Source organism: Sinocyclocheilus grahami, unplaced genomic scaffold (assembly GCF_001515645.1).
Source record: "Sinocyclocheilus grahami isolate Dianchi unplaced genomic scaffold, SAMN03320097.WGS_v1.1 scaffold54.1, whole genome shotgun sequence".
In the NCBI taxonomy this organism is placed as follows: domain Eukaryota; kingdom Metazoa; phylum Chordata; class Actinopteri; order Cypriniformes; family Cyprinidae; genus Sinocyclocheilus; species Sinocyclocheilus grahami.
Genome location: NW_015505233.1, coordinates 3037586 through 3063576, shown reverse-complemented (window position 1 = coordinate 3063576; position 25991 = coordinate 3037586). Strand labels below are relative to the sequence as shown.

The following is a 25991-nucleotide window of genomic DNA, read 5'->3' as shown; positions in this document are numbered from 1 at the left end:
TTCAAAATCTCTGGACTTAGATAATGGTAATGCAAAACCCCTGCCCAAATAAACAACACTTATCATTGCCTTGGACAATATTTGGAATAGGGAATGAAACACATTTCTATGATGACGTGAAGATATTTTGAAGACGTGCAATCCCAAATCCTTCTGTCGTGCAGCAGTTCCTGCTTTTCAAAGCAGACGAATTAAACGCTGGCCAATCGCACAGACAGAGGATGTGCTGCTGCCCCGGGGATGTGGATCTTGTCAGAGTCTGTGATAGATTCTTGGGCCTGCCTGAGATTAAGGTATTACTTACAGCGGGGTGGGTTGATACAGACGCACTGTCGAAGACTGGATAAAGGAACACATTTTCTGTTCTACCAATCTTATATGATAACCTTTTATGTGCCTGGGTGTGCAGCACATACAGTATCTCACCCTCACCTTATCAGCCACTCAAATTCGTGATGTCAGGTTGTTGTTCATGCAGAGGTAAAGGGTGTAAATTAGCCCATCATGCTGATGAAACAATCTAACCCTACAGAGGACCCATGTCTGATATGGAGTGCTGATGTAACAAATTTTATTCTGACTGGCATTTTCATCTAGATAGTAATAAGGTCACCAAATTGCTTTGGCTTCACAGAAAACCTGTTTACCTCTAGCGTTGTATACAAACATCTCTCAGGTGATCCGGCTTCGAGGCACAATTGAGATGTTTCAACTGAGAACAGATGGTGCAGAGAATTACAGCTTCCTGATACCCAACCAACCAGAACGTTTGACCAAACATAGTCAGTAAACACTACTAGAAATGCCAGTAACAGATAATAAACGCTACTAGAAGAGTGGATAAGGACAGTGTTATTAGAGATGGAAGAAAAGAGGAAAACAGGAGACCAGAAAGCAGATAGACGAGATGGAGAACCATAAAGTAGTATCAGTCCAGGTATAGTGAATACATTTCAGTGGTGGACTGTAACTAAGTATTTTTACTTCATTACTGTATTTAAGTACAGTTTTCCAGTATCTTTACTTTACTGGAGTACTTTTTTACTTTTACTTCACGACATTCCAAGTCATAATATTGTACTTTTTACTCCACTACATTTTATGTATCGACTACATTTTACATTTTACACTACATATTATGTATTTTGAACTGGATAAACTGTCATGCACTATGAGATGTGATAGCGGTGTCCGATTTGTGAACAAGCTGATTCTTTTCAATGAGCCTGTTAAATCGGTTCGCATATCGCTCTGAACGATTCATTCGCGAATTGGATTGAGCGGATTGCAGCTGTTCTCGAGTCAACAACTCACTGATTCAAATGATGCAGTAAAAGCGAGTCTCTAATTAATTCACTGAATTCTGACTCAAAATGAGCCAAGAATGGGAGATCATCCGAGTTTGAGTGCATGGGCGACCGATGGTGCTAAAAGTTACTAATGCCAAATTTGAGCATTTATCATTGTAAATAAAAATCATATTAAGTCATGAGTGTCCATTGTTTGTGAACTTAAGCTGCTGTAAATGCACTGTTTAAGCCCACTGTATAAAATGCTTAAACTTAGACATGCCCACATTTGTGTATTACCATCTGAACGGGGCAGGGGCATTTTTTTAAAAGCTAAACATGACATTAAAATAACACAAATGAATGCCCATGCTTCTACCCCGCTGCCATAGCACTTTCAAAGGATGTAAAAATAGTATGTTTGTATAATATTTTTCTTAAAAGACATTTTGCCCAATGCGACCTGTTTTTATATTGTATATTTATTTATATTTGGCAACACATACTGTTTTTTTTTGTCATGTCTGTATACTATATGATATATTTTATGTTTACTTGCAAACTTGAATTATCAGTAATTATCAGCGGTAATCAGTGTATGATGTATTTTTTATCAGGATAGAGAATATAAAATTGTAAAATAAATAAGCATTCATCAGTCAGTACTTATTACTTTTAATATTTAAGTACATTAAAAAATCAAGTACTTTTATACTTTTACCCAAGTAAAACTGAAAAGGAGTACTTAATACTTTTACTGGAGTAATGTTTTATTAGAGTGTCTGTACTTTTACTCAAGTACTTGATTTGTGTACTTTGTCCACATCTGATACATTTAGTAAATTAGAAAGTAAAGTTTACACTGAACAAATAACCATTGTAAACAAATTGTACAGTGGGGTCCACTAGTGAAAATGCTTTTTTTTTTTTTTTTTTAATAAACTACTGTATATTATCAGTGTACCAATGAAAAGTTGATTTGAAAAATCTACATTAATGCCAGAATGTCTTAGTATTAGTTTTTTCTCTCTTTTGCGTTAATAACAGCAACCTTCTAGCTACATGAACTTCACAAGTTTGTGTCAAAACTCATGATCATGTTCTCCAGCATGATTTGAGATAAATGCTGGAGCCTCAGTGGAAACAAGAACATCTGACCGTCTGTACAATGTCACAGATTTACTTCTTTGATTAGTGATCTAGAAACAGAAACTTATTCATTTGACATTTTATGTAAAACAAGTTACATAAAAATTGTAAAATTAATAATTATATAAAATTCTAAAATACTTATTCATTTTATTTTCATATTTTTCAAATACTTAAAAAAAACGTACATATTACATATTTTTAATTTGAAGTTATTTATATAATTTATTTAATGGTCGTTTGTATTTCTTAGTGGCATTTGGTGATATTTCACACTTCGCCTTCCACTGAACTGACAAGGACTAAAAAAATTATGGGTAGAATGTCAGAGGATGATATGCAGAGGTAAAATAAGGAGAAGGAAGTTGCTCGGGGACGAATCCCTCGCCATCACTTTTAATCATAAGAGATCAGTAAATAATCTGTTAGAGAGCAGTATCTCATGCTTCACTGATCTCCTTTGACTGTCGCATTGAGATATTGAGAGATAATTATGGCTTCTCGTCTTAATTATTTATATGATGTACTGTATTAATACTATATTACGGTGTAATTCTATATACCAATTATTATATTATATTATATACTAAAAGTGCTGGATTAAAAAAAAAGAACATTTTAGTAGGTTTGAACATTTTCATTTTGACAGATAATTCAAAATCTCTGGACTTAGATAATGGTAATGCAAAACACCTGCCCAAATAAACAACACTTATCATTGCCTTGGACAATATTTGGAATAGGGAATGAAACACATTTCTATGATGACGTGAAGATATTTTGAAGACGTGCAATCCCAAATCCTTCTGTCGTGCAGCAGTTCCTGCTTTTCAAAGCAGACGAATTAAACGCTGGCCAATCGCACAGACAGAGGATGTGCTGCTGCCCCGGGGATGTGGATCTTGTCAGAGTCTGTGATAGATTCTTGGGCCTGCCTGAGATTAAGGTATTACTTACAGCGGGGTGGGTTGATACAGACGCACTGTCGAAGACTGGATAAAGGAACACATTTTCTGTTCTACCAATCTTATATGATAACCTTTTATGTGCCTGGGTGTGCAGCACATACAGTATCTCACCCTCACCTTATCAGCCACTCAAATTCGTGATGTCAGGTTGTTGTTCATGCAGAGGTAAAGGGTGTAAATTAGCCCATCATGCTGATGAAACAATCTAACCCTACAGAGGACCCATGTCTGATATGGAGTGCTGATGTAACAAATTTTATTCTGACTGGCATTTTCATCTAGATAGTAATAAGGTCACCAAATTGCTTTGGCTTCACAGAAAACCTGTTTACCTCTAGCGTTGTATACAAACATCTCTCAGGTGATCCGGCTTCGAGGCACAATTGAGATGTTTCAACTGAGAACAGATGGTGCAGAGAATTACAGCTTCCTGATACCCAACCAACCAGAACGTTTGACCAAACATAGTCAGTAAACACTACTAGAAATGCCAGTAACAGATAATAAACGCTACTAGAAGAGTGGATAAGGACAGTGTTATTAGAGATGGAAGAAAAGAGGAAAACAGGAGACCAGAAAGCAGATAGACGAGATGGAGAACCATAAAGTAGTATCAGTCCAGGTATAGTGAATACATTTCAGTGGTGGACTGTAACTAAGTATTTTTACTTCATTACTGTATTTAAGTACAGTTTTCCAGTATCTTTACTTTACTGGAGTACTTTTTTACTTTTACTTCACGACATTCCAAGTCATAATATTGTACTTTTTACTCCACTACATTTTATGTATCGACTACATTTTACATTTTACACTACATATTATGTATTTTGAACTGGATAAACTGTCATGCACTATGAGATGTGATAGCGGTGTCCGATTTGTGAACAAGCTGATTCTTTTCAATGAGCCTGTTAAATCGGTTCGCATATCGCTCTGAACGATTCATTCGCGAATTGGATTGAGCGGATTGCAGCTGTTCTCGAGTCAACAACTCACTGATTCAAATGATGCAGTAAAAGCGAGTCTCTAATTAATTCACTGAATTCTGACTCAAAATGAGCCAAGAATGGGAGATCATCCGAGTTTGAGTGCATGGGCGACCGATGGTGCTAAAAGTTACTAATGCCAAATTTGAGCATTTATCATTGTAAATAAAAATCATATTAAGTCATGAGTGTCCATTGTTTGTGAACTTAAGCTGCTGTAAATGCACTGTTTAAGCCCACTGTATAAAATGCTTAAACTTAGACATGCCCACATTTGTGTATTACCATCTGAACGGGGCAGGGGCATTTTTTTAAAAGCTAAACATGACATTAAAATAACACAAATGAATGCCCATGCTTCTACCCCGCTGCCATAGCACTTTCAAAGGATGTAAAAATAGTATGTTTGTATAATATTTTTCTTAAAAGACATTTTGCCCAATGCGACCTGTTTTTATATTGTATATTTATTTATATTTGGCAACACATACTGTTTTTTTTTGTCATGTCTGTATACTATATGATATATTTTATGTTTACTTGCAAACTTGAATTATCAGTAATTATCAGCGGTAATCAGTGTATGATGTATTTTTTATCAGGATAGAGAATATAAAATTGTAAAATAAATAAGCATTCATCAGTCAGTACTTATTACTTTTAATATTTAAGTACATTAAAAAATCAAGTACTTTTATACTTTTACCCAAGTAAAACTGAAAAGGAGTACTTAATACTTTTACTGGAGTAATGTTTTATTAGAGTGTCTGTACTTTTACTCAAGTACTTGATTTGTGTACTTTGTCCACATCTGATACATTTAGTAAATTAGAAAGTAAAGTTTACACTGAACAAATAACCATTGTAAACAAATTGTACAGTGGGGTCCACTAGTGAAAATGCTTTTTTTTTTTTTTTTTTAATAAACTACTGTATATTATCAGTGTACCAATGAAAAGTTGATTTGAAAAATCTACATTAATGCCAGAATGTCTTAGTATTAGTTTTTTCTCTCTTTTGCGTTAATAACAGCAACCTTCTAGCTACATGAACTTCACAAGTTTGTGTCAAAACTCATGATCATGTTCTCCAGCATGATTTGAGATAAATGCTGGAGCCTCAGTGGAAACAAGAACATCTGACCGTCTGTACAATGTCACAGATTTACTTCTTTGATTAGTGATCTAGAAACAGAAACTTATTCATTTGACATTTTATGTAAAACAAGTTACATAAAAATTGTAAAATTAATAATTATATAAAATTCTAAAATACTTATTCATTTTATTTTCATATTTTTCAAATACTTAAAAAAAACGTACATATTACATATTTTTAATTTGAAGTTATTTATATAATTTATTTAATGGTCGTTTGTATTTCTTAGTGGCATTTGGTGATATTTCACACTTCGCCTTCCACTGAACTGACAAGGACTAAAAAAATTATGGGTAGAATGTCAGAGGATGATATGCAGAGGTAAAATAAGGAGAAGGAAGTTGCTCGGGGACGAATCCCTCGCCATCACTTTTAATCATAAGAGATCAGTAAATAATCTGTTAGAGAGCAGTCTCTCATGCTTCACTGATCTCCTCTGACTGTCATATTGAGATACTGTGAGATAATTATGGCTTCCCGTCTATAATTGTACCCATGCCAGTGATTAATTCCAATTCCAATCGGGCATATTGATCAAAGTTCTGCATGCGTTCACCGCTGACATTTCTGTCGGTTAAAGGCCGTGTGAGGTAATTACGGATCTCCCTCAAACTCTGGAAAAGAACGATTGACATTTAACCATCATTCTTCAGAAATCCTCATTCACAGCACATGCCTTACATCAAAATACCCAGCACACACACACACACAGTGCTCTTACTACACTCACTCTCCTCACACTTAACTACCACGCCAGGGGGGACGGCACATGCCAGTCTGTTATCCTGATAAAAGTGTGTTTTCCCAAAGAAGACCATGAAAACAAAAGCAGTCACTGCGGTTTTCAATCCGTTATCGCCACAGACGTATTTCACTTTGGAATATTAAGTATTGCTGTGTGTTTATGGCATCATCAGACTGGCAAAGAATTCTTTAAATACGAAGAGGAGTGTTTTTACACACAAAACTGTTTGATGTACAGTACGTCTGAAGTCATGCATGTAAACTCCAGATGTTCGTTTGATTCTCAGGTCTGTCATCAAAGGCTTCACACTGTGTGTGTGTGCGAGCACATGCCGCTGTGCATTTGTGCGTTCACTCTGTGTGTGCGAAAAAAAGGACCACTTAAAAATGGAAATCTATTTCTCTTCACCTGCCCTCTGACATCTTTACATTTGAATCACATTACAGTTTCACAGATGAAATCAACTATAGGTGTGTGTGTATGTGCAAACAGTTGGCTCTAACCTCATTTGCCGTCGTGTGCCCCTCACGCTTCCCTCCACATCCTCCCCGGTCACCATGACAACAGCCCGCTCATCAGCTGCTGTTTGCGGATCAGCCGAAATTAAGACAATTCCCAAATACCACGACTTAATGGAATTATGCCTATGCGTGTCACTAGTTTTGTACAAAATGTGTTTGCTTTCCTTCATCTGAGCTTGTGTGTTTGTTTCAGGTCATAGCACAACCCTAATAGGATAAAATCACAGAGCTGAACGCAGGAGCGCAGGGGCCCGAATCAGAGCCCAACGCCAATTAGATTTCTCTTTGACTTCATCTTCTGTTGTTTGATTCCCTCTCTGCTATTGATATCTCACTCAGATGAATGAACATGAAGCCTGTATTTAACATCATAACTCTCTTTGAGGTTTTATTTATTGCATTGAATGCTCTTGTTTTTCAGTCTTTACTTACAAAGCCTGTGATTAAACACTAATCAGTATATTTTTTATGTAACATTTCTGATATCTCCTTTAGAGATGAAACAGACTGCACCATCTAAAGCTATAAGCAGTCAAGCTTTACTGATTTACACACAATTTGAATTTTTGAATTTTTTTTTTTTTTTTAAACAACTCCAAACTTTGGAACAGTAGTGCTTTTAGCTGCTACACCTTTACCACATTGAATTCTGATAAATGGTTTCTTGATCTGACATAATAACAATTGTTCTAATATAGTATTTCACTTAAATTTGGACAATATTATCCTTGCCGTTTTATATGGAAGTGATGTGCAGGTGTGTGTAGAAGAGCTTTGAACATGGCTCATCTCAGTCGGAACTGAAACTGTTTAGTTAAACACTGATATCGCTTTTTACAATGTTGGTTTTAAACATCGAGATACAGTATCTCTCATTGTTTATCTGCTAAACATGTATTCCACATTGATATACAGTATAGAGGTTATTTAAGCAATATTACACGAACAGAAGCATTGTTGTACAAAATTGTGTACTGATTTAAGCAGTTGCTATCGATTAACATGTGTTTAAGCCAATTTTTGCTGGTTTGTACTTATTTTCTTTTAAGTTATCCATATACACTACCAGTCAAATTTGATTACACTAATAGACTAAAGATTGCTGAAAATGTATATTTGCCATCACAGGAATAAATTACATTTTAAAATATATTAATATAGAAAGCAGTTCTTTTAAATAATACAATTTCACAATTGTATTTTTTGAACAAATACATGCAGGTTTGGTGACCATAGAGGCTTCTTTCAAGAACATTTTAAAAACAAAAATATTTTAGTAATGTATAATTTTTTTAAACAAATCAGGTTCTCTTTCACAGCTTTGTTCCCTTGTTACAGTGTCTACAGTATATATGTATTCTTGGTCAGCCTATTGTAAAGTAATTAATTATCTCTTTGTTTGCGCTGTAGAAGAAATGAGATTGAATCCAATAGCTAATTACCTCTGACTCTTTGGTATATGTGTGTGTGTGTGTGTGTGTGTGCATGTGCAACAGTGGTCATATCCAATTGTTCTTTTCTCTGTTTTAAATATTCAAGCCCATATATGGTATATTAGCGACAAAATGTTTATAACGTGATTATGTGAACAGGTTGTCGTTCCCTAATCTTGCATCTCATCTACTTTTCACTCTCATCTTTGTCTTCCCCCTCGCATCCCGCTGCCTTATCAAGATGAAGAAGAGTTACTGAAAGAGAGACAGATGTTCTCGGTTCAAAATCTTTCCTCTTTAAAGTTTATGACTATATTTAGTAATGTAGGCCTGTTCTGCTGAATGATGCTATATGATTGTCAGCCTTCCTTTTATGGCAGCAGTCAGGAGCCTTTTTGACTTATTTCTGAAATTAGATTGCCACTTCATAAGGTTGCCCCCCCCCCCCCCCAGAAGTAAGATGTGTTTATGTGTATTTGTGTGCAACTTCTGTTCAAGAACTAGATATCATTTTTATCTGAAGAGATGAGATGTTCAGCCGTCCTTGGCCATGAGCCAGTTACATTCTATTCTCTGCCTCTATCAATGAGATTAACTGTGCGTTTCTGTGAGGCATTCTGGGAAAGCTGTGCAACAACTTCCTCTTGCAGAATCAAAGTAAAGAAACACCTCACCCATCTTTCATCTTTCTTGATGTTAACATTTTTTCCTGCTGTTCTTGTGCCTGCTAGCTCAGAGACTGTCACATACGGATGGGCTTTTAACTGGAGAGTAATAGCTATTTTGAAAATGTTTGATGTGCTAGTTGTCATTACAGGTAGAGCTTGTGCTTTTGCATATAAACTAGTTTTAGCATGCATTGTATTCAGATTTAATGGAATGAGACGGCAGTTAATATTTATGTACAGGTTTATAGTAAGGTCTTTTTGATATATCTTAATATCTGTTATAAACGTAGGCTCTTAAAATGTTGCTCTAGACTAGTGTTTCCAAACATTTTTTTGTTTTGTGTATCCCCATAAGCCTGTCGGTAAGGCTCTGATACTCTTTCATCAACATATGAGACCCTGGACCAAAAAACATCTTGAGGTTATGTATGTAAACATGGTTCCCTTGGGGAACGCCCCCGGTGATACCCCGTAATGAAGCATGTGTGAAATCAATCCAATAGACAAGCGAGACGTCACGAGCGGAGTGACGTGAGCAACCAGGAAGCATAAAGGCGCATCCGGCAAATGCACGTTAGCTTCTGTGGAAGCGAACACCTGCAGGGATGCAGGGAGTATGGCAGGAAGATGCAGCTTTTCGTTCCCTTCGGGGAACCATGGTTACATGCGTAACCTCGAGACGTTCCCCTTCAGGAACTCGAGCTGCGTCAAACGCTTTGGGAACGAGAATGCCCATTGCGCCATACGACCAAGTTCCTGTCTGATGTGTGTCTGGCGAGCACATCAAGACGAGATAATTTGGGACCCAAGCTAGTTGGTGTCAGGTCCAAACTGTAAAACCGGACAAATGTGTGCGGAGAGCCTGCCGCAGCACAAATATCCTGGAGGGCCATGCCCACTGATAAGGCCTTGGAGGCCACCATACTCCGGGTCAAGTGCGCTTTGACCCCCATCGGTGACGGGAGGCCAGAGGACTCATAGACCAGTGTGATGGTCTCAACCACCCACTGACTCATGGTTTGCTTGGTTGCTGGAACCCCTTTCTTAGGCGGACCGAAGCAAACGAATAACTGATCTGCTTTACGCCACTGGGCTGCTCTGTGGATGCAAGTGTCCAGTGCTCGCACTGGACAGAGAAGATTGAGTCTTTCCTGGCCTGCTTCCTGGAAGCGGGGAGGACAGAAGGCCTGTAGTACTATGGGACCCGACGAAGAAGTGGGCACCTTAGGAACATAACTGGGTCTCGGATAAAGAAACGCCCCAACCATGCCCGGGGCACGACACTGCGAGTGCCTGAAGGTCCCCTATCCTCTTCAGTGAGGATATAGCAAGGAGGAAAACTGTCTTCAGCGTGAGGAGCTTGTCAGAGATATCTTCAATAGGTTTGAAAGGAGCATTGCACAAAGCCTCCAGAACCACCACCAGGTCCCAAGAGGGCACCTTGGTGCACTGTACTGGCCTCAGCCTCCGGGTGCCACGGCGGAAACGTGTAACTAACGGGTGCTTCCCCAATGATTGACCACCCAGAAGGGAGTGGTAAGCAGCTATGGCCGCCACATAAACCTTCAGAGTAGAGGGGGATAACCCTGCGGAAAACCGCTCCTGCAGAAACTCCAGACCTGTACCAACTGTTGACTGGGTCTTACAGTCACTGTCCGCACCAAGAAGTGAAAAGCTTTCACTTCAAGGTGTACAGTTTCCTCGTGGCGGGAGCCCTGGACTGGACTGGGACTGCTCCCGCTCAGCAGTCCCAAAGACCTGGGAACGGCTAGAGAGGAAGAGCTGGAATGCTGCCACCTGCTTCTTCGCCTCCTGAAACCTCTCGACAACAGTATCGACTGTGCCGCCAAAGAGGCCAGAAGGCGATAGCGGGGCATTCAGCAGGAAGAATCTGTCCTTGTCTAGTAATTTGGACAGATTCAACCACAGGTGACGCTCCGTAGCCACAAGAGCTGCCATGGAACGGCCGATGTGCCTTTATGCTTCCTGGTTGCTAACTTCACCCCGCTCGTGACTTCTTGCTTCTCTATTGGACTGATTTCACATGTGCTTCAGTACGGGGTATTGCCGGGGGCGTTTCCAAAGCGTTCGACGATGCAGCTCGAGTTTCCTGAAGGGGAACCAGTCTTAAGTTGCACGGGTATATTTGTAGCAATAGCCAAAAATATATTGTATCGGTCAAAATTATAGATTTTTCTTTTATGCCAATAGCCATTAGGATATCAAGTAAAGATCATGTTTCATGAAGATATTTTGTAAATTTCCTACCGTAAATATATCAAAACTTCATTTTTGATTAGTAATGTGCATTGCTAAGGACTTCATTTGTACAACTTTAAAGGCGATTTTCTCAATATTTTGATTTCTTTGCACTCTCAGATTCCAGATATTCAAACAGTTGTATCTCGGTTGTGAGTTGTGACAAATATGGTCCTATCCTAACAAACCATAGATCAATGGAAAGCTTATTTATTCAGAAAAATTGACACTTAAGACTGGTTTTGTGGTCCAGGGTCACATATGAATACATCTGAGATGTATTCTTTTGTTTCTTATACACAAAAAAATGTAGCATCATTAATATTATTAAAATGGTTCTTATTACAATGATTCATATTTGAACTAAGAATTCAACAAGGAGCTTTTTCTCCCATTGATGAGCTTGTTTGAAGTTTTGACAGCTCTGGGGAAACTTTCTATGAGAAAGGCTGTATTGATTTATAAGTCCAAACCATGTGGGACAAAAGTAATTTCAGTAATGTTCCATAGAACAAGTATGAAATATCATCGATGAGGGAATACAGAGTATGAAATACCACCTACGAGTCTTTTATATAGATTTAATGAGAATTTTCAAATTGCAATAGGCAACCAAGACTACAAATTGTCAAGAATGCAAAATCAAAATCTTGCCCGGATTCCCCCCCACATTGTCTAATATAAAATGTACATTTGCAGACATATTCAGTGTAACAACAAGGAGCATTATAAGTTCCTGATAACATTATGCATGAGGAAAACAACAACAACAATGGCTAGGAATTTGAGAACTTTGTTTATGCATTAATAAAAGAGTGAATTTCTTCATTTTGTATGGCAACCTATTCAGTAATTTATTAGATTTATTCCTATATTAATAATTTACTTTTTTAGGATTAAAGAATAGAGCCGTTTTTCAAGGCTTAGAACAAGTTAATGAATGTTTATTTGTTTATTTATTTCCAGAAAAGGATCTGGTGCTTTCAACAGCCACATATTTGGATGCAGCATGATTCACATAATATATCATATGCTATATTTGAAAATGGATTTGTTTGAATCCTTCCAAGCTTTATAAAAAGAAACTAAGATTTAATACTTGTCTCATTTAATAGATCAACATCGCCCTCTAGTGTAGATATAAAGAAACAGTGATCTTCATTTATTTAGGAAGCACTCCTACATTATACATAGATTGCAGTTACTGTAAAGTTTAACTGCAAACATTTGACATAAATGTGAAATAAATAAACATAAATTGATTATTTTGCTCTTTTTCCTCAGAATATGCCCGGCCTGCACGATGGACTCCAACAGCACCGAGTTGGGCCTGTACTCACCATCCGACGCCCTGGGAGTGGGAATCTACCCGGCATCCACTCTGTGGCCACTGCTCCAGAACACAAGCCTCATCAACCTCAGTGCTGTTTTCAAGCTCAATGGGAGTGATGTCGAGGTTGAAGGTCAATCCTATGATCCTCTGGGCGGCCACTCGCTCTGGCAGGTCATTCTCATCGTTGTCTTTACAGGACTGCTTTCCCTTATTACTATTATCGGCAACATCTTGGTCATGGTGTCGTTTAAGGTCAACCGCCAGCTCAAAACGGTTAACAATTACTTCCTACTCAGTTTAGCCGTGGCAGATCTCATCATTGGGGTCATCTCTATGAACCTGTACACTGCCTACATTGTCATGGGCCAGTGGGCAATGGGACACTGGGCGTGCGACCTCTGGCTAGCAATAGACTACGTAGCCAGCAATGCATCCGTCATGAATCTGCTGGTCATTAGCTTTGACCGGTATTTCTCCATCACAAGGCCTCTGACGTACCGTGCCAAACGTACCACCAGGCGGGCAGGAGTGATGATTGGCCTGGCATGGTTTGTGTCGCTCATACTTTGGGCTCCTGCCATTTTGTTCTGGCAGTATTTTGTAGGAGAAAGAACGGTTCCACTGGATAAATGCTACATTCAATTTCTCTCAGAGCCCATAATTACATTTTGCACCGCGATGGCGGCTTTCTACCTGCCGGTGACGATAATGAGTGTTCTGTATTGGCGAATATACAAGGAGACAGAGAACCGTTCTCGGGAACTTGCAGGATTACAAGGCTCGGTTGGAAGGTTCGGAGGTGTCGAGCGGCCGCACTTCCACCTCCACGCCACTGGGGGGAGCTCTAGAAGCTGCAGCAGCTTCGAACTGGGCCAACCTGGCCACAAACAAAGCTCCGTTCATGGCCTGAGTGGGCGATTCCACTGCTGGGGGTGGAAGGCGGGTGGCAGGGATAAAGGTGGGCCGCACCGGGAGGCGGATCAGAGCAGCAGCGACAGCTGGAACAACAACGACGCTGGACTGTCAGTCGACCACTCGGGCTCATCTGACGATGATGAGAGCGCGCCATCCACCACGCGGGCGATCTTCTCCATCGTTCTCAGTCTGCCTGGCATGAGGGCAGCTGTAAACTCCCAGGTCACTTCTTGTGAGGATCTCACTGAGGAAGGTCCATTACGGTCCCCTGTGGAGAATGATGGCAGGGATGGCAGCATCTCCCGCTCCGTCACAAACGGGAACAAGCGGTTTGTCGGAAGCATGAGTAAAGTTCAGTCAATGTCCGGCATACAGCCATCAATGGATCCAAACATTGATGGCACCAACACAACCGTCAAATCCCCCTCAGCGCCCATAACTTTCAAAGAGGCAGCTCTAGCAAAACGTTTTGCAGCTCGCACAAGAACGCAAATCACCAAGCGGAAGCGTATGTCGCTAATAAAAGAAAAGAAAGCGGCGCAAACTCTAAGCGCCATCCTTTTTGCTTTCATTATTACATGGACGCCTTATAACATCATGGTGCTAGTAAACACTTTCTGTAATGGCTGCATACCTGAGAACCTCTGGGCACTAGGCTATTGGCTATGCTACGTTAACAGTACAGTAAATCCTATGTGCTATGCCCTTTGCAACAAAACTTTTCGTAGCACTTTCAAGATGATCCTGCTTTGTCGCTGGGATCAGAAAAAAAGCAAGCCAAGCTTTCCACAAAGACAGGCTGTGAGGTTTCACAGGAGCATACCGACAGACTCCACATAACAACCTGGTGGCGAAGCTAATTTGCTAATGCTAAAATGTAAGTTTCAAGGGGTGATTCCTCAAGTATCTGTACTATATAATGAAGCTTTAATGTGTGAGTCTCAATGTGGATGTGTAGTTCTGTCACTTATGATTCCGGGTCACTAGATTGTAACATTTTAAGACACTGGTTTAGTGTACAAAGAGCTTCAGTGATACTGAAGCACAACTGAGCAAGTGCAATTGCCATCAGTACTTCCTGTGGACTTTTATATGCCTTTTACTAAATCAGCAGTGCCAACTTTCAGGAGTTCAGCAGTGACATATAAAAAGTACATTTGAAAGGAGACTGTATTTTGAACCTCAGAGAGCTGATCGGATGTGATGCTCTCAATTACTTGTTTGAATATTTTGGGGTTGAATATTAAATATCTAATTTTTGTCAGTGAACAGAAACTAAAATGTGATTTTTAAATAAGGTGATGTATATCAAAGTATTTACGGTGAAGATATTTCTTTTTTTAAGTGAAATTTGCTGATTTGCGTGAAAGCGTGCCACACAGAGGTTCAGTATCTTTGCTGTCTTGGTAAGTGTAAGTGTTCTATTCATAAAAAGCACTTCCGTAAGCTGCTCTTGTATAAAGCGTGGTTGTTTACATTTGTTTTGCTACAAGTATTTTAATAGCTATTATGTAGGTTTTCAGTGCACATTGAATATGTTTGTATACTTTGGAATGCCTTATGTTTGGACTTTGAGATTGTGCACTGAATATACTGGGCTAGCTGTGAAATCATTTATGAAACCTAAAGAATGTTTTAACTGTTTAATGGACATTCAGATTTTGACATTAGTGCGTTGGAACATAATTCCATTTACAACCAAACTGCTTGCTGTCACCACCACATTTGGGAATGCCAGGCTTTAACATAACAAGCCAATATAGTTTCCTAAAGCAGCTGCAGATTTGCTTCATAAAAAGCACACAAAATACAGACCTATCAATCAAACATGCGTCTTTCTTCAAATATGGGCTCCTTTGGCACTGTGGTAAAATTAAAATCACTTAAAACACACTTTTTCCACACATTTTATTTAATTTGCCTACTAACAATGTCCAACAGTGGTCTTATTTCTAAAACATCATGTATATGTGTGATTTCCATCACATCTCAAATTATGTAATTAATAACAATAATAAAGATTATTAACATTCTGTGATGGAAATGGCATTTTAAACATTTATGGAATAAATGGCCTACTCCCTTTTCATCCTAAAGCTAATTTCATAGCATTTTCTGGATCCTAAAAACACACAATTAAATAACATTCTTCACAAATATTAAAGCTTGATTGGAAATTAGACAAATTTTACACTTGCCATTCATTTCCAACCCTAGTGTTTTGAAGAAATATGAATGATTGCCTGATTTGTAACTGATTTGTATTAGAGTAAAGAAATTATATGTTTTTATGTTTTACATTGCAAACAATGGCTGTATGTTTTGTAAGGCCTTGTAAGATCAAAGTTAAAATTGAGCTTCTGTGCATTGTGTTGTTTGTGGCTGTGCTCTCATTTTGTTCCAAATTGGCTGTGTACAAGTTAAATGATAGAGTTACTGTCAGATTTGTGAAGTGCAATTGCCATCAGTACTTCCTGTGGACTTTTATATGCCTTTTACTAAATCAGCAGTGCCAACTTTCAGGAGTTCAGCAGTGACATATAAAAAGTACATTTGAAAGGAGACTGTATTTTGAACCTCAGAGAGCTGATCGGATGTGATGCTCTCAATTACTTGTTTGAATATTTTGGGGTTGAATATTAAATATCTAATTTTTGTCAGTGAACAGAAACTAAAATGTGATTTTTAAATAAGGTGATGTATATCAAAGTATTTACGGTGAAGATATTTCTTTTTTTAAGTGAAATTTGCTGATTTGCGTGAAAGCGTGCCACACAGAGGTTCAGTATCTTTGCTGTCTTGGTAAGTGTAAGTGTTCTATTCATAAAAAGCACTTCCGTAAGCTGCTCTTGTATAAAGCGTGGTTGTTTACATTTGTTTTGCTACAAGTATTTTAATAGCTATTATGTAGGTTTTCAGTGCACATTGAATATGTTTGTATACTTTGGAATGCCTTATGTTTGGACTTTGAGATTGTGCACTGAATATACTGGGCTAGCTGTGAAATCATTTATGAAACCTAAAGAATGTTTTAACTGTTTAATGGACATTCAGATTTTGACATTAGTGCGTTGGAACGTAATTCCATTTACAACCAAACTGCTTGCTGTCACCACCACATTTGGGAATGCCAGGCTTTAACATAACAAGCCAATATAGTTTCCTAAAGCAGCTGCAGATTTGCTTCATAAAAAGCACACAAAATACAGACCTATCAATCAAACATGCGTCTTTCTTCAAATATGGGCTCCTTTGGCACTGTGGTAAAATTAAAATCACTTAAAACACACTTTTTCCACACATTTTATTTAATTTGCCTACTAACAATGTCCAACAGTGGTCTTATTTCTAAAACATCATGTATATGTGTGATTTCCATCACATCTCAAATTATGTAATTAATAACAATAATAAAGATTATTAACATTCTGTGATGGAAATGGCATTTTAAACATTTATGGAATAAATGGCCTACTCCCTTTTCATCCTAAAGCTAATTTCATAGCATTTTCTGGATCCTAAAAACACACAATTAAATAACATTCTTCACAAATATTAAAGCTTGATTGGAAATTAGACAAATTTTACACTTGCCATTCATTTCCAACCCTAGTGTTTTGAAGAAATATGAATGATTGCCTGATTTGTAACTGATTTGTATTAGAGTAAAGAAATGATATGTTTTTATGTTTTACATTGCAAACAATGGCTGTATGTTTTGTAAGGCCTTGTAAGATCAAAGTTAAAATTGAGCTTCTGTGCATTGTGTTGTTTGTGGCTGTGCTCTCATTTTGTTCCAAATTGGCTGTGTACAAGTTAAATGATAGAGTTACTGTCAGATTTGTGATAACTGTTGAATGTTACAAAAATACAGCTCCCGAAAACAAAATGCATTTTTATCCTCAGTTTGAGATTGTTTCTCAAAATAAATGTAACATTTTAAAATGAATCGGTGCTCTTTTTAAATACACAACATGTTTGTGGAAACTTGCTTGTTGGTTTGTTTTAAGTCATAAAGCCCTAACGCTGTGTGTGTATGAAAGAAGATGCATCAATTGCTATTGGTGGCATGTAGTAGGAAGAGAAGCCATGTGATAACAGCATTCATGTGATCGAGGAATGAATGTTACAAAAATACAGCTCCCGAAAACAAAATGCATTTTTATCCTCAGATTGTTTCTCAAAATAAATGTAACATTTTAAAATGAATCAGTGCTCTTTTTAAATACACAACATGTTTGTGGAAACTTGCTTGTTGGTTTGTTTTAAGTCATAAAGCCCTAACGCTGTGTGTGTATGAAAGAAGATGCATCAATTGCTATTGGCGGCATGTAGTAGGAAGAGAAGCCATGTGATAACAGCATTCATGTGATCGAGGAAGAGGAGCAGCCCAGCGAATGTCACAAACACTTACTTGTTCCCTCAATTTACTAGAGACTTCATCCAGGCAAGTAGGCACTTTATTTCCGAACTTCTCTCTTTATGTTTTCTGTCTTGTTTGACAGGTCTCCTGTTCATTCTTGATCCAGGTCAGATCAATTTGGATTAGCAGTGACCTTCTAGACTAATCATACAGCAGTAAATCAGACCTCTTACACAACTGAGTGATGTGAGGAATAGAGAGATGTATCTGTATGTGAAAAGACATCAGTAGTTTCATGCCTTGAGGAAAACATTTCATTTGTAATGAAGGTCATGTTGAACTTGTTCTAAATTAATGCAGGAATCTTTTCTAGATATTTTGAAATGATCTGCTCTTCCATAGACTTAACTGTATGGTTCTGAAATGTAGTTTAGTACTAACCTTTTATTGATATAAAAATTTCATTTCTGTAGGCATCGATATCTGTGTACTGGATTAAAATGAATATTGTATAAATCGGTTGAAAGCTCACGGGTGTGTGTCTGATGCCACAAGGCTGGAGGATAACTCTGATTTCAGGCCTGCTGGCCACAGGCGTACATCAGTTTATGAGATCAGTCCATAAGCTCACATGACGCTGCACTGGTACACTGTGTCTGTCTCTCTCACACACACACACAGACAGAGAGAGAGAGAGAAATTCCTGTGCTATTTTCAGATGTTCCGTGTGCAGGATTGGATAGAAAAGGGGTAAAAAAAAATCTTAATTCTGTTACCTTCTTACCTTGTTACCTTCTTATCTTAAATCTTAATTACTCACCTTCATGTTGTTCCAAACCCGTGAGAATTTTGTTCATCTTCGGAACTCAATTAAGATATTTTTGATGAAATTCAAGCGCTTTCTGACGCTGCACAGAGAGCAACACAACTGACATGTTCAAGACCCAGAAAGGTAGTAAGGACATTGTTAAATGCTCTGTGCCTTGTATACAAGCAGAGAAATTAACACGTGTGGGTCATTGTGTCTCAATTCCTCAAATTCAAGAAATTGTTGAATAAAGTCATTCTTTTTGGAAGTAAAAAGTAACACCTAATTTACTTTCCTATTGCAAAACAAACAGAAAATGTAACCAACTTCTTGCTTTCCATAAAAAGTTAGCTTGTTTGGAGTGTAATGCAATAATATAATATGTAATTTAGAAATAATTCTGCTCCTACCTAATTCTGTTCTCTATCTAAGTTTTAATCAGTTTGTGTCCTCCTCTCAGGTCAGTATAGCAAGAATCAAGATGCAGACCATTCAGACAATAGAGATGCAGTTACCTGTCCTGCGAGAGAGTTTCCACTCCTCTCCCTTCAGAGAGAGAGTGAAAGAACGGAGGAAGAGCAGCCTGACAAATCTCATCAGAAGACAACAGCAACAGTTATTACTCCAGCAACAACAATCAGAATTACATCAGAAGCAACAGCTGTTCTCACCCTCACAGGGCCACACTGCACATGCTCAGTTGGTCCGCTCTTCCAGCAGCCCGTTATGTGACTTGGCAGAGCAAATAGATGAGCAAGAGAAAGTGAAAGAGATTGGGAGGCAGGGGGAGCTGTCTCTCAGACAGTCCTCGGCTACGGCGTCACAGCCTGCATCATCAAAGCAGCTGCTGCCGACGGTGAAGAGAGCGAGAGAGGGATTAGAGAGGGAGAGGGAGAAAGTGCAAGGGAGCGCGGAGAGGGAGAGAGGAGAGAAGAGAGAGCAGCACAGAGAAAGAGAAAGTCAGTCCTTTCATATGCGTTCCCAGCATGGCCTGATCGCTAAAGGTGTTCGCCTTCTGAGGAACATGGGAAACCAGGAGGCCAAGCAGAAGAAGACCACTGTCACGACTGGAGTGGAAGGTGCTGGGAATGGGGCGAGCACCGAGGACCGAGACCATGAACATCTCAAGAAGATTAAGAAAAGTAAATTGTCGGGTGACTCGGGCAAGAAGAAATCCAAATCGGAAGGCTCCAGAGGTTCTGTATTTTCCAACATCCGTATCAGAAAGGGCCTCTCCCGGAAAGGGTTGTCCAAAGAGGATGTACTGGATGATGGGATTAGGATTAAGAGCATGGATGCTAACGACAGCAGCAATGGTGGAATATCGGGTGATGAGCTGGAGGGTCTCACGCCTGATAGTAAGCAACTCACGGCTGAAAGCAGGCAGTCAACTCTGGACATGACAGAAGATGATGCTGCGAGAGAGACTGAGGGATCAGGGTCAGATACAGACCTCTGCAGCTACCACTCAGCCACCGAGGCCCAAGATCTGCTGTTGGATATCCAGAGGACTATCAGACAACAGCAGCAGATGGAGGGAGTTTCTGAGGGGCAAAACTGTAGTGGACAAGTAGGGTCTGAAGGCCAGACTGAGGTCACTCAGGGTCTTACTTGTAGTAGCCTTGCTTGTATTGGCGAACCAGAGAAGGTAGAAGGTGTATCTGCATCTGACAGCAAAGAACAAGATCTTAAATATAGTGGGGCTACAGTAGAAAGGGTGATTACAACAACACTAAAGGCAGAGTCAGGTGGCGAAGTGACTGATGTTGCAAATAAAGCTGAACGTTTGAGCAATTTGGCCATTGACTATTGCATTCAGGATAGTATCACTGACACAAGTAGTGTCCAGGATACCATATCTGTTACCAAATCAACCAGTAACTACAGTTTTCAGGATACTACAGCAACATCCACCTCCTATGAGAGTGCCGAGGAGATCCTGGAGAGTTCATCTCTATCGTCTCCTCTTGAAGAGTGTCATTACGGTAGCAATAGCCTGACTCAAAGCCTAGAAATTGGTCTCAATTCAAGAAATCAGACCAGCTCAATGTCTAAAATCAGCCGGATAATTTTCGTCCCACAGAAGAGCATTAGTAGTGTAGAGCTGAACATAGAGGGTGATGGTCATGTAGAGGAGGTAGATCGAGAGTATTCCCACCAACAGAGAAGGAAAAGCAGTGCTGCGTCCATCACCCAGTGGTCATCTGAGAACGTTTTAGGCTTGGGGTCACGACCACGTAGAACTTCCAGCGCTAACCTCGGGGTTAAACCTTATCCTACAGTACACACTTCTTATGTTAAAACAACCACCAGACAGCTCACATCACCTATAATATCTCCATTGACCACTCCGTCCCTAAGTCCAATGTGTCCTCGCAGGGTCGGCTTAGAGTTGGGATCAAGTCAGGGGTCATACAGAGCAGGAAGCTGGAGAGCACGGAGACAACGGTCCTGTAGCATTGCAGGTCCGGTGGGTTGTCATGAAGAATGGTGTGAAGCCATACATGATCAATCAGAGCTTATTGATCATGGCTTCCAAACCCTCAGATGCAGGCAAATGCCATCCGCCTTTCCAGATGTGTTTTCAGGTAAGTCATTGTGTGTTTTGATTGATTTAATATCAATGTTTTCACACTTATAATCAAAAAGACCTGATGTCCAGACCAACAAAAAGATGCTGGAACATATCTTGGCAACACATACGCACTGTCACAGAAGTTCATAATTTTAAATGACTGATTCCATGAACTTTTAAGATATATTCCATGTCATAAGAGTTGGTTGCCAAGACATGGTATAAATCCCTTGTATTATTTTTCCATTCTTTAATCTGGTTCACTACCCTCAAGGTTTAGTGAGCAGTCAAAAAACATAAAATCTGGCTCTGAAAAATGCACACTGCACACATACCCACAATCCCACAGAAACACACACAGACACACGTTAGCTACTGGCTAAGAAAGCTTTGGCTTCTGCCTCACTGAATCAGAGTGCCACAGGAAGTCACTCAAATACACACTCATACAAAAGGACACACTGTTTTTTTAAGTGGTGATGCATAGTGACTGCTCCTGACAATGAAGGTTACAGCAGGACAAATCAGATACGAAGGAATAGAAAAAGATCAAAAAGGAGGGCCCACTTTATATTAAGTGGCCTTAACTACTATGTACTTACATCAAAAATTAAGTACAATGTACTTATTGTGTTCATATTGTATTGCAAAACACTTTGGCTGCTATTAAGGTGGGATACGGGTAAGGTTAGGGACAGGTTTGGTGTTTTGGGTAGGTTTAAGGGTGGGTTAAGGTGTAAGGGATGGGTCAACTGTGTAATTATAAATGTAATTACAGAAATTAATTACAGATGTAATTACATGCAGGTATTTTTAAAATATAAGTACAATGTAAAAACATGTATGTACACAATAAGTGCATTGTACCAAATTATTAATTTAAATGTAAGTACATAGTTGTTAAGGCCACTTAATATAAAGTGGGTCCAAAAAGAGATATGGAGACTATTGGGGGCTATTGGGGTCCTGCCTTGATATGAAGCTAGCATCCATATCTAAATGTGTTTACAAAGCCTTGAAGACACTGAAGCATCAAATGCTTATTCAGCCAAAGGTTAAATGTCTTGGAAACTCAAAGGCACATTTGTGCTCTGAATATCTAGCTAAAATAATAGTACATGTAGTTATATAGTTGTTTTTATGCTTTCTGATTAACACTAAAGGTGTGTATTACAACAACTTCCTGTTTAAACTGGCTCCTAGACATATTAATTTGCATCAAGTTATTTGCATGCTGTTTTTATATATAGTGCATGCATTTACTTGATGCTTCAAATAAAACTCTTGAAGGGTTGAAAGTAAAAACTTGATCAAATTCAACAATTAGTTATTCCTGCAAGCATTAGCAGGCTGCTAACTTTATTTCTAGGTCAAATGAATCTGAGCTGAATCTCAGCTCACCACTGAGACAGTTGTGAGCTGAGCAAGCGTAAAGCTATTTATTAGTCATTTTACATCCAAATTCAGACAGCACATGACAGAGTATGCAATGTACTTATTGTGTTCATATTGTATTGCAAAACACTTTGGCTGCTATTAAGGTGGGATACGGGTAAGGTTAGGGACAGGTTTGGTGGTATGGGTAGGTTTAAGGGTGGGTTAAGGTGTAAGGGATGGGTCAACTGTGTAATTATAAATGTAATTACAGAAATTAATTACAGATGTAATTACATGCAGGTATTTTTAAAATATAAGTACAATGTAAAAAAGTTCCATGTCTTGGAAACTCAAAGGCACATTTGTGCTCTGAATATCTAGCTAAAATAATAGTACATGTAGTTATATAGTTGTTTTTATGCTTTCTGATTAACACTAAAGGTGTTGTGTATTACAAACAACTTCCTGTTTAAACTGGCTCCTAGACATATTAATTTGCATCAAGTTATTTGCATGCTGTTTTTATATATAGTGCATGCATTTACTTGATGCTTCAAATAAAACTCTTGAAGGGTTGAAAGTAAAAACTTGATCAAATTCAACAATTAGTTATTCCTGCAAGCATTAGCAGGCTGCTAACTTTATTTCTAGGTCAAATGAATCTGAGCTGAATCTCAGCTCACCACTGAGACAGTTGTGAGCTGAGCAAGCGTAAAGCTATTTATTAGTCATTTTACATCCAAATTCAGACAGCACATGACAGAGTATGAAATAAGAAAATTAGAGTCATGTTTTGTAGGAAGAGTTTTTTTCCTCATCGATGTTACACAGAAATTGGCCTATTTATCAGGCTATGATGAAGACTCAGGATGAGCTATTGTGTTTGTGTCCATTTGATAAACGAGAGAGAGGAAGTTCAAGGGTATGCATGCTTGGGGTGGAGAAATAATTATTTCAGAAAAGTGCACACACATACACATCAGTTGACCAAATGAAAAGGCTCGACTTGATTCAGATGTGAAAGGAATTATGAAGACAAAAGCTCCACAATTTCCACTTTATTCATTTTCTGGTTCGAAGCATCACTGCCCCCAGACACTCAGTCAGGTCAGAGAAAAAAAAAGTATAGTATGAGAGGTACATATACTGCAGCACAGAAGACCTCAGCAGTCATATACAAATGCAGTATTTTCACCTTCTATATTGCTTTGAATTAGAATCTTTTCAATTTCACTCTCTTACAGGTCGCTCTCTGTTCGAGAGGTGTCTAGTACAGTGGGGTTGTTCTGAAGATGACTGTGCTGCACAGGATGTTGAGAGATTCTGTTCCCATATTCTGGCTTTGGGGATTCTACAGCCTTTCAGTGACTGCATCAGGGAACCACCTACAGGAAGTGATGTTACAGATAAGCCCATTTTCAATGTATGACCATCAAAATGTTGTCTCTTTCATATTTTATCATGCACGACTTCACAAAATCATCATTTTTTTAAATGAAAGCATCTGAGGAATTTATTTTATGACACTAAATTATCTTACAGTATATAGGGATAGTTCAACCCAAAATGATCATTCTGTCATAATTTACTCATCCTCATGCTGTTCCGAACCTGTATGAATTTCTTTCTTCTGTTGAACACAAAAGAAAATATTTTGAAGAATGCTGGTAACCAAACGGTTGCTGGTAGCCATTGATTTCCATGTAAAAAAAATTATTTATACTGTGGAAGTCAATGGCTACCAGCAATTGTTTGGTTACCCTTAAGATTCCAGATAACTTGCTAAAGTTTGCATGAGATGACATCAATCATGGGATCTTGAATTTTCTGTTATGAAACATAAACCACATTGAAATGCAGTTTTCAAGTGTACCAGATGTCTTTTTAGACCAATGTGTTTTCCAAATGTTGAAAATGACTAAAATAAAATAAATTAGTCTGTATGATTGAACATTTCAATCATACATTATTTAAATTAATATGATTGTCTATCAGACATATACACACTGGTTATAATGCAAAAAATTTGATTCCATACATAATCAGCACAGTTTTTAAGTCTTTAAGCTCAGCACTAAATTGCACGAGGAAGAAACAGAAAAGCTGTTGATGAGTGTTACTAAAAATGTGCCAGATTTCACACATTTTATGTCACTTTGTTGAACAACCCACAGAGTTGACTCTGCCTGTGCAGATGTGAGATGAGCTCAGCAGCAGGGTAACTTTGTGCTGTTGTTTGAGACAGAGGAAGAGATGCACATTATGTATTTATTATCTCACGCATGAGAAAATTGTGAGATTTTTAGATTATTCTGCTACAACACACAAGGCATGTTGTATGTTAGAGTGATATGCTAAAACATGCAACGATTTCATGTTTTTGTGCTCAGCCCAGTGTGACCTGAATAGAAGGACTCTCTTTTTCTCTTTTTCTCTTTTGCTTCACCGGCCAAAGCAGATTTGTGTCTGCACAGATAAACATTTAACACTGCTTCTGTGACTTGCCCTTCCCCCTTTCTACGTCATCACACACATACACACTTAACCTGCTTTAGCAGTGTGAACAAACATATTCATGTTGTGTGAGTGTACAGTATATTTATAGACCAAGTACAGCACACTTTCACAAACGTGTAAATATGTGTATCGGGTGCTTAGGCACGCTTAAATGGACACATCTGCACGCATAAGCCATCTGACCGGGTTACGTAAGATGGGTCACATGCCCTCTGGTGCTGCTACATCTTTGTATTCTTCTCTGTATGTAGCAAAGATCAGATTCACTATCCATTTCTATCCAGATATCTGTGTATTTTATTCCTATATGTTTTTTTTAGTTTCTATATTTTGCTGTTACCTATCTACAGTATATGACATTGGAATCATATAATTCTCATTAAAGGGATAGTTCACCCAAAATGGAAATGTCGTTCCAAACCTGTAAGACCTTCGTTCATCTTCTGAACACAAATTAAAGGGGTCATATGATGTTGCTAAAAAGAACATTATTTTGTGTATTTGGTGTAATGAAATGTGTTTATGCGGTTTAAGGTTCAAAAAACACATTATTTTCCACATACCGTACATTATTGTTTCTCCTCTATGCCCCACCTTTCTGAAATGTGTCGATTTTTACAAAGCTCATCGGTCTGAAAAGCGAGGTGTGCTCTGATTGGCCAGCTATCCAGTTCGTTGTGATTGGCTGAATACCTCAAGCGTGTGACGGAAATGTTACGCCCCTTACCATATTGTGATGCCTTGTCCCGGCTGGAGCGACGAGACATTAAAACCCATTATAAACGAGGCGTTTGTTGCATCCAGTGGGGACATAATTACGGATTATAATGACTTGTACTGTCTTTTTACACGTTGTGTTGCATCGCGCCGCATAAACATAAAACCATGTCTGCATTTGTGATCGGAGAAATGACAAACAACAAG

General features: G+C 38.6%; 2 protein-coding genes across 2 annotated transcripts in view; both read left to right on the top strand.

Moving 5' to 3' along the window:
- chrm3a (cholinergic receptor, muscarinic 3a) overlaps window positions 1–15871 on the top strand; it is a 66562-nt gene extending 50691 nt beyond the window's left edge. The window contains exon 2 of the mRNA XM_016269720.1: window positions 12464–15871. Coding sequence (XP_016125206.1) covers window positions 12483–14267 — 1785 coding nt within the window. The 5' untranslated portion in view covers window positions 12464–12482 and the 3' untranslated portion in view covers window positions 14268–15871. The remainder of the gene's footprint in view (window positions 1–12463) is intronic.
- Window positions 15872–19079: 3208 nt separating this feature from the next.
- fmn2a (formin 2a) overlaps window positions 19080–25991 on the top strand; it is a 40270-nt gene continuing 33358 nt past the window's right edge. Inside the window, exons 1-2 of the mRNA XM_016269719.1 lie at window positions 19080–21186; window positions 23795–23973. Of these exons, the coding sequence (XP_016125205.1) occupies window positions 19080–21186; window positions 23795–23973 (2286 nt within the window). The remainder of the gene's footprint in view (window positions 21187–23794; window positions 23974–25991) is intronic.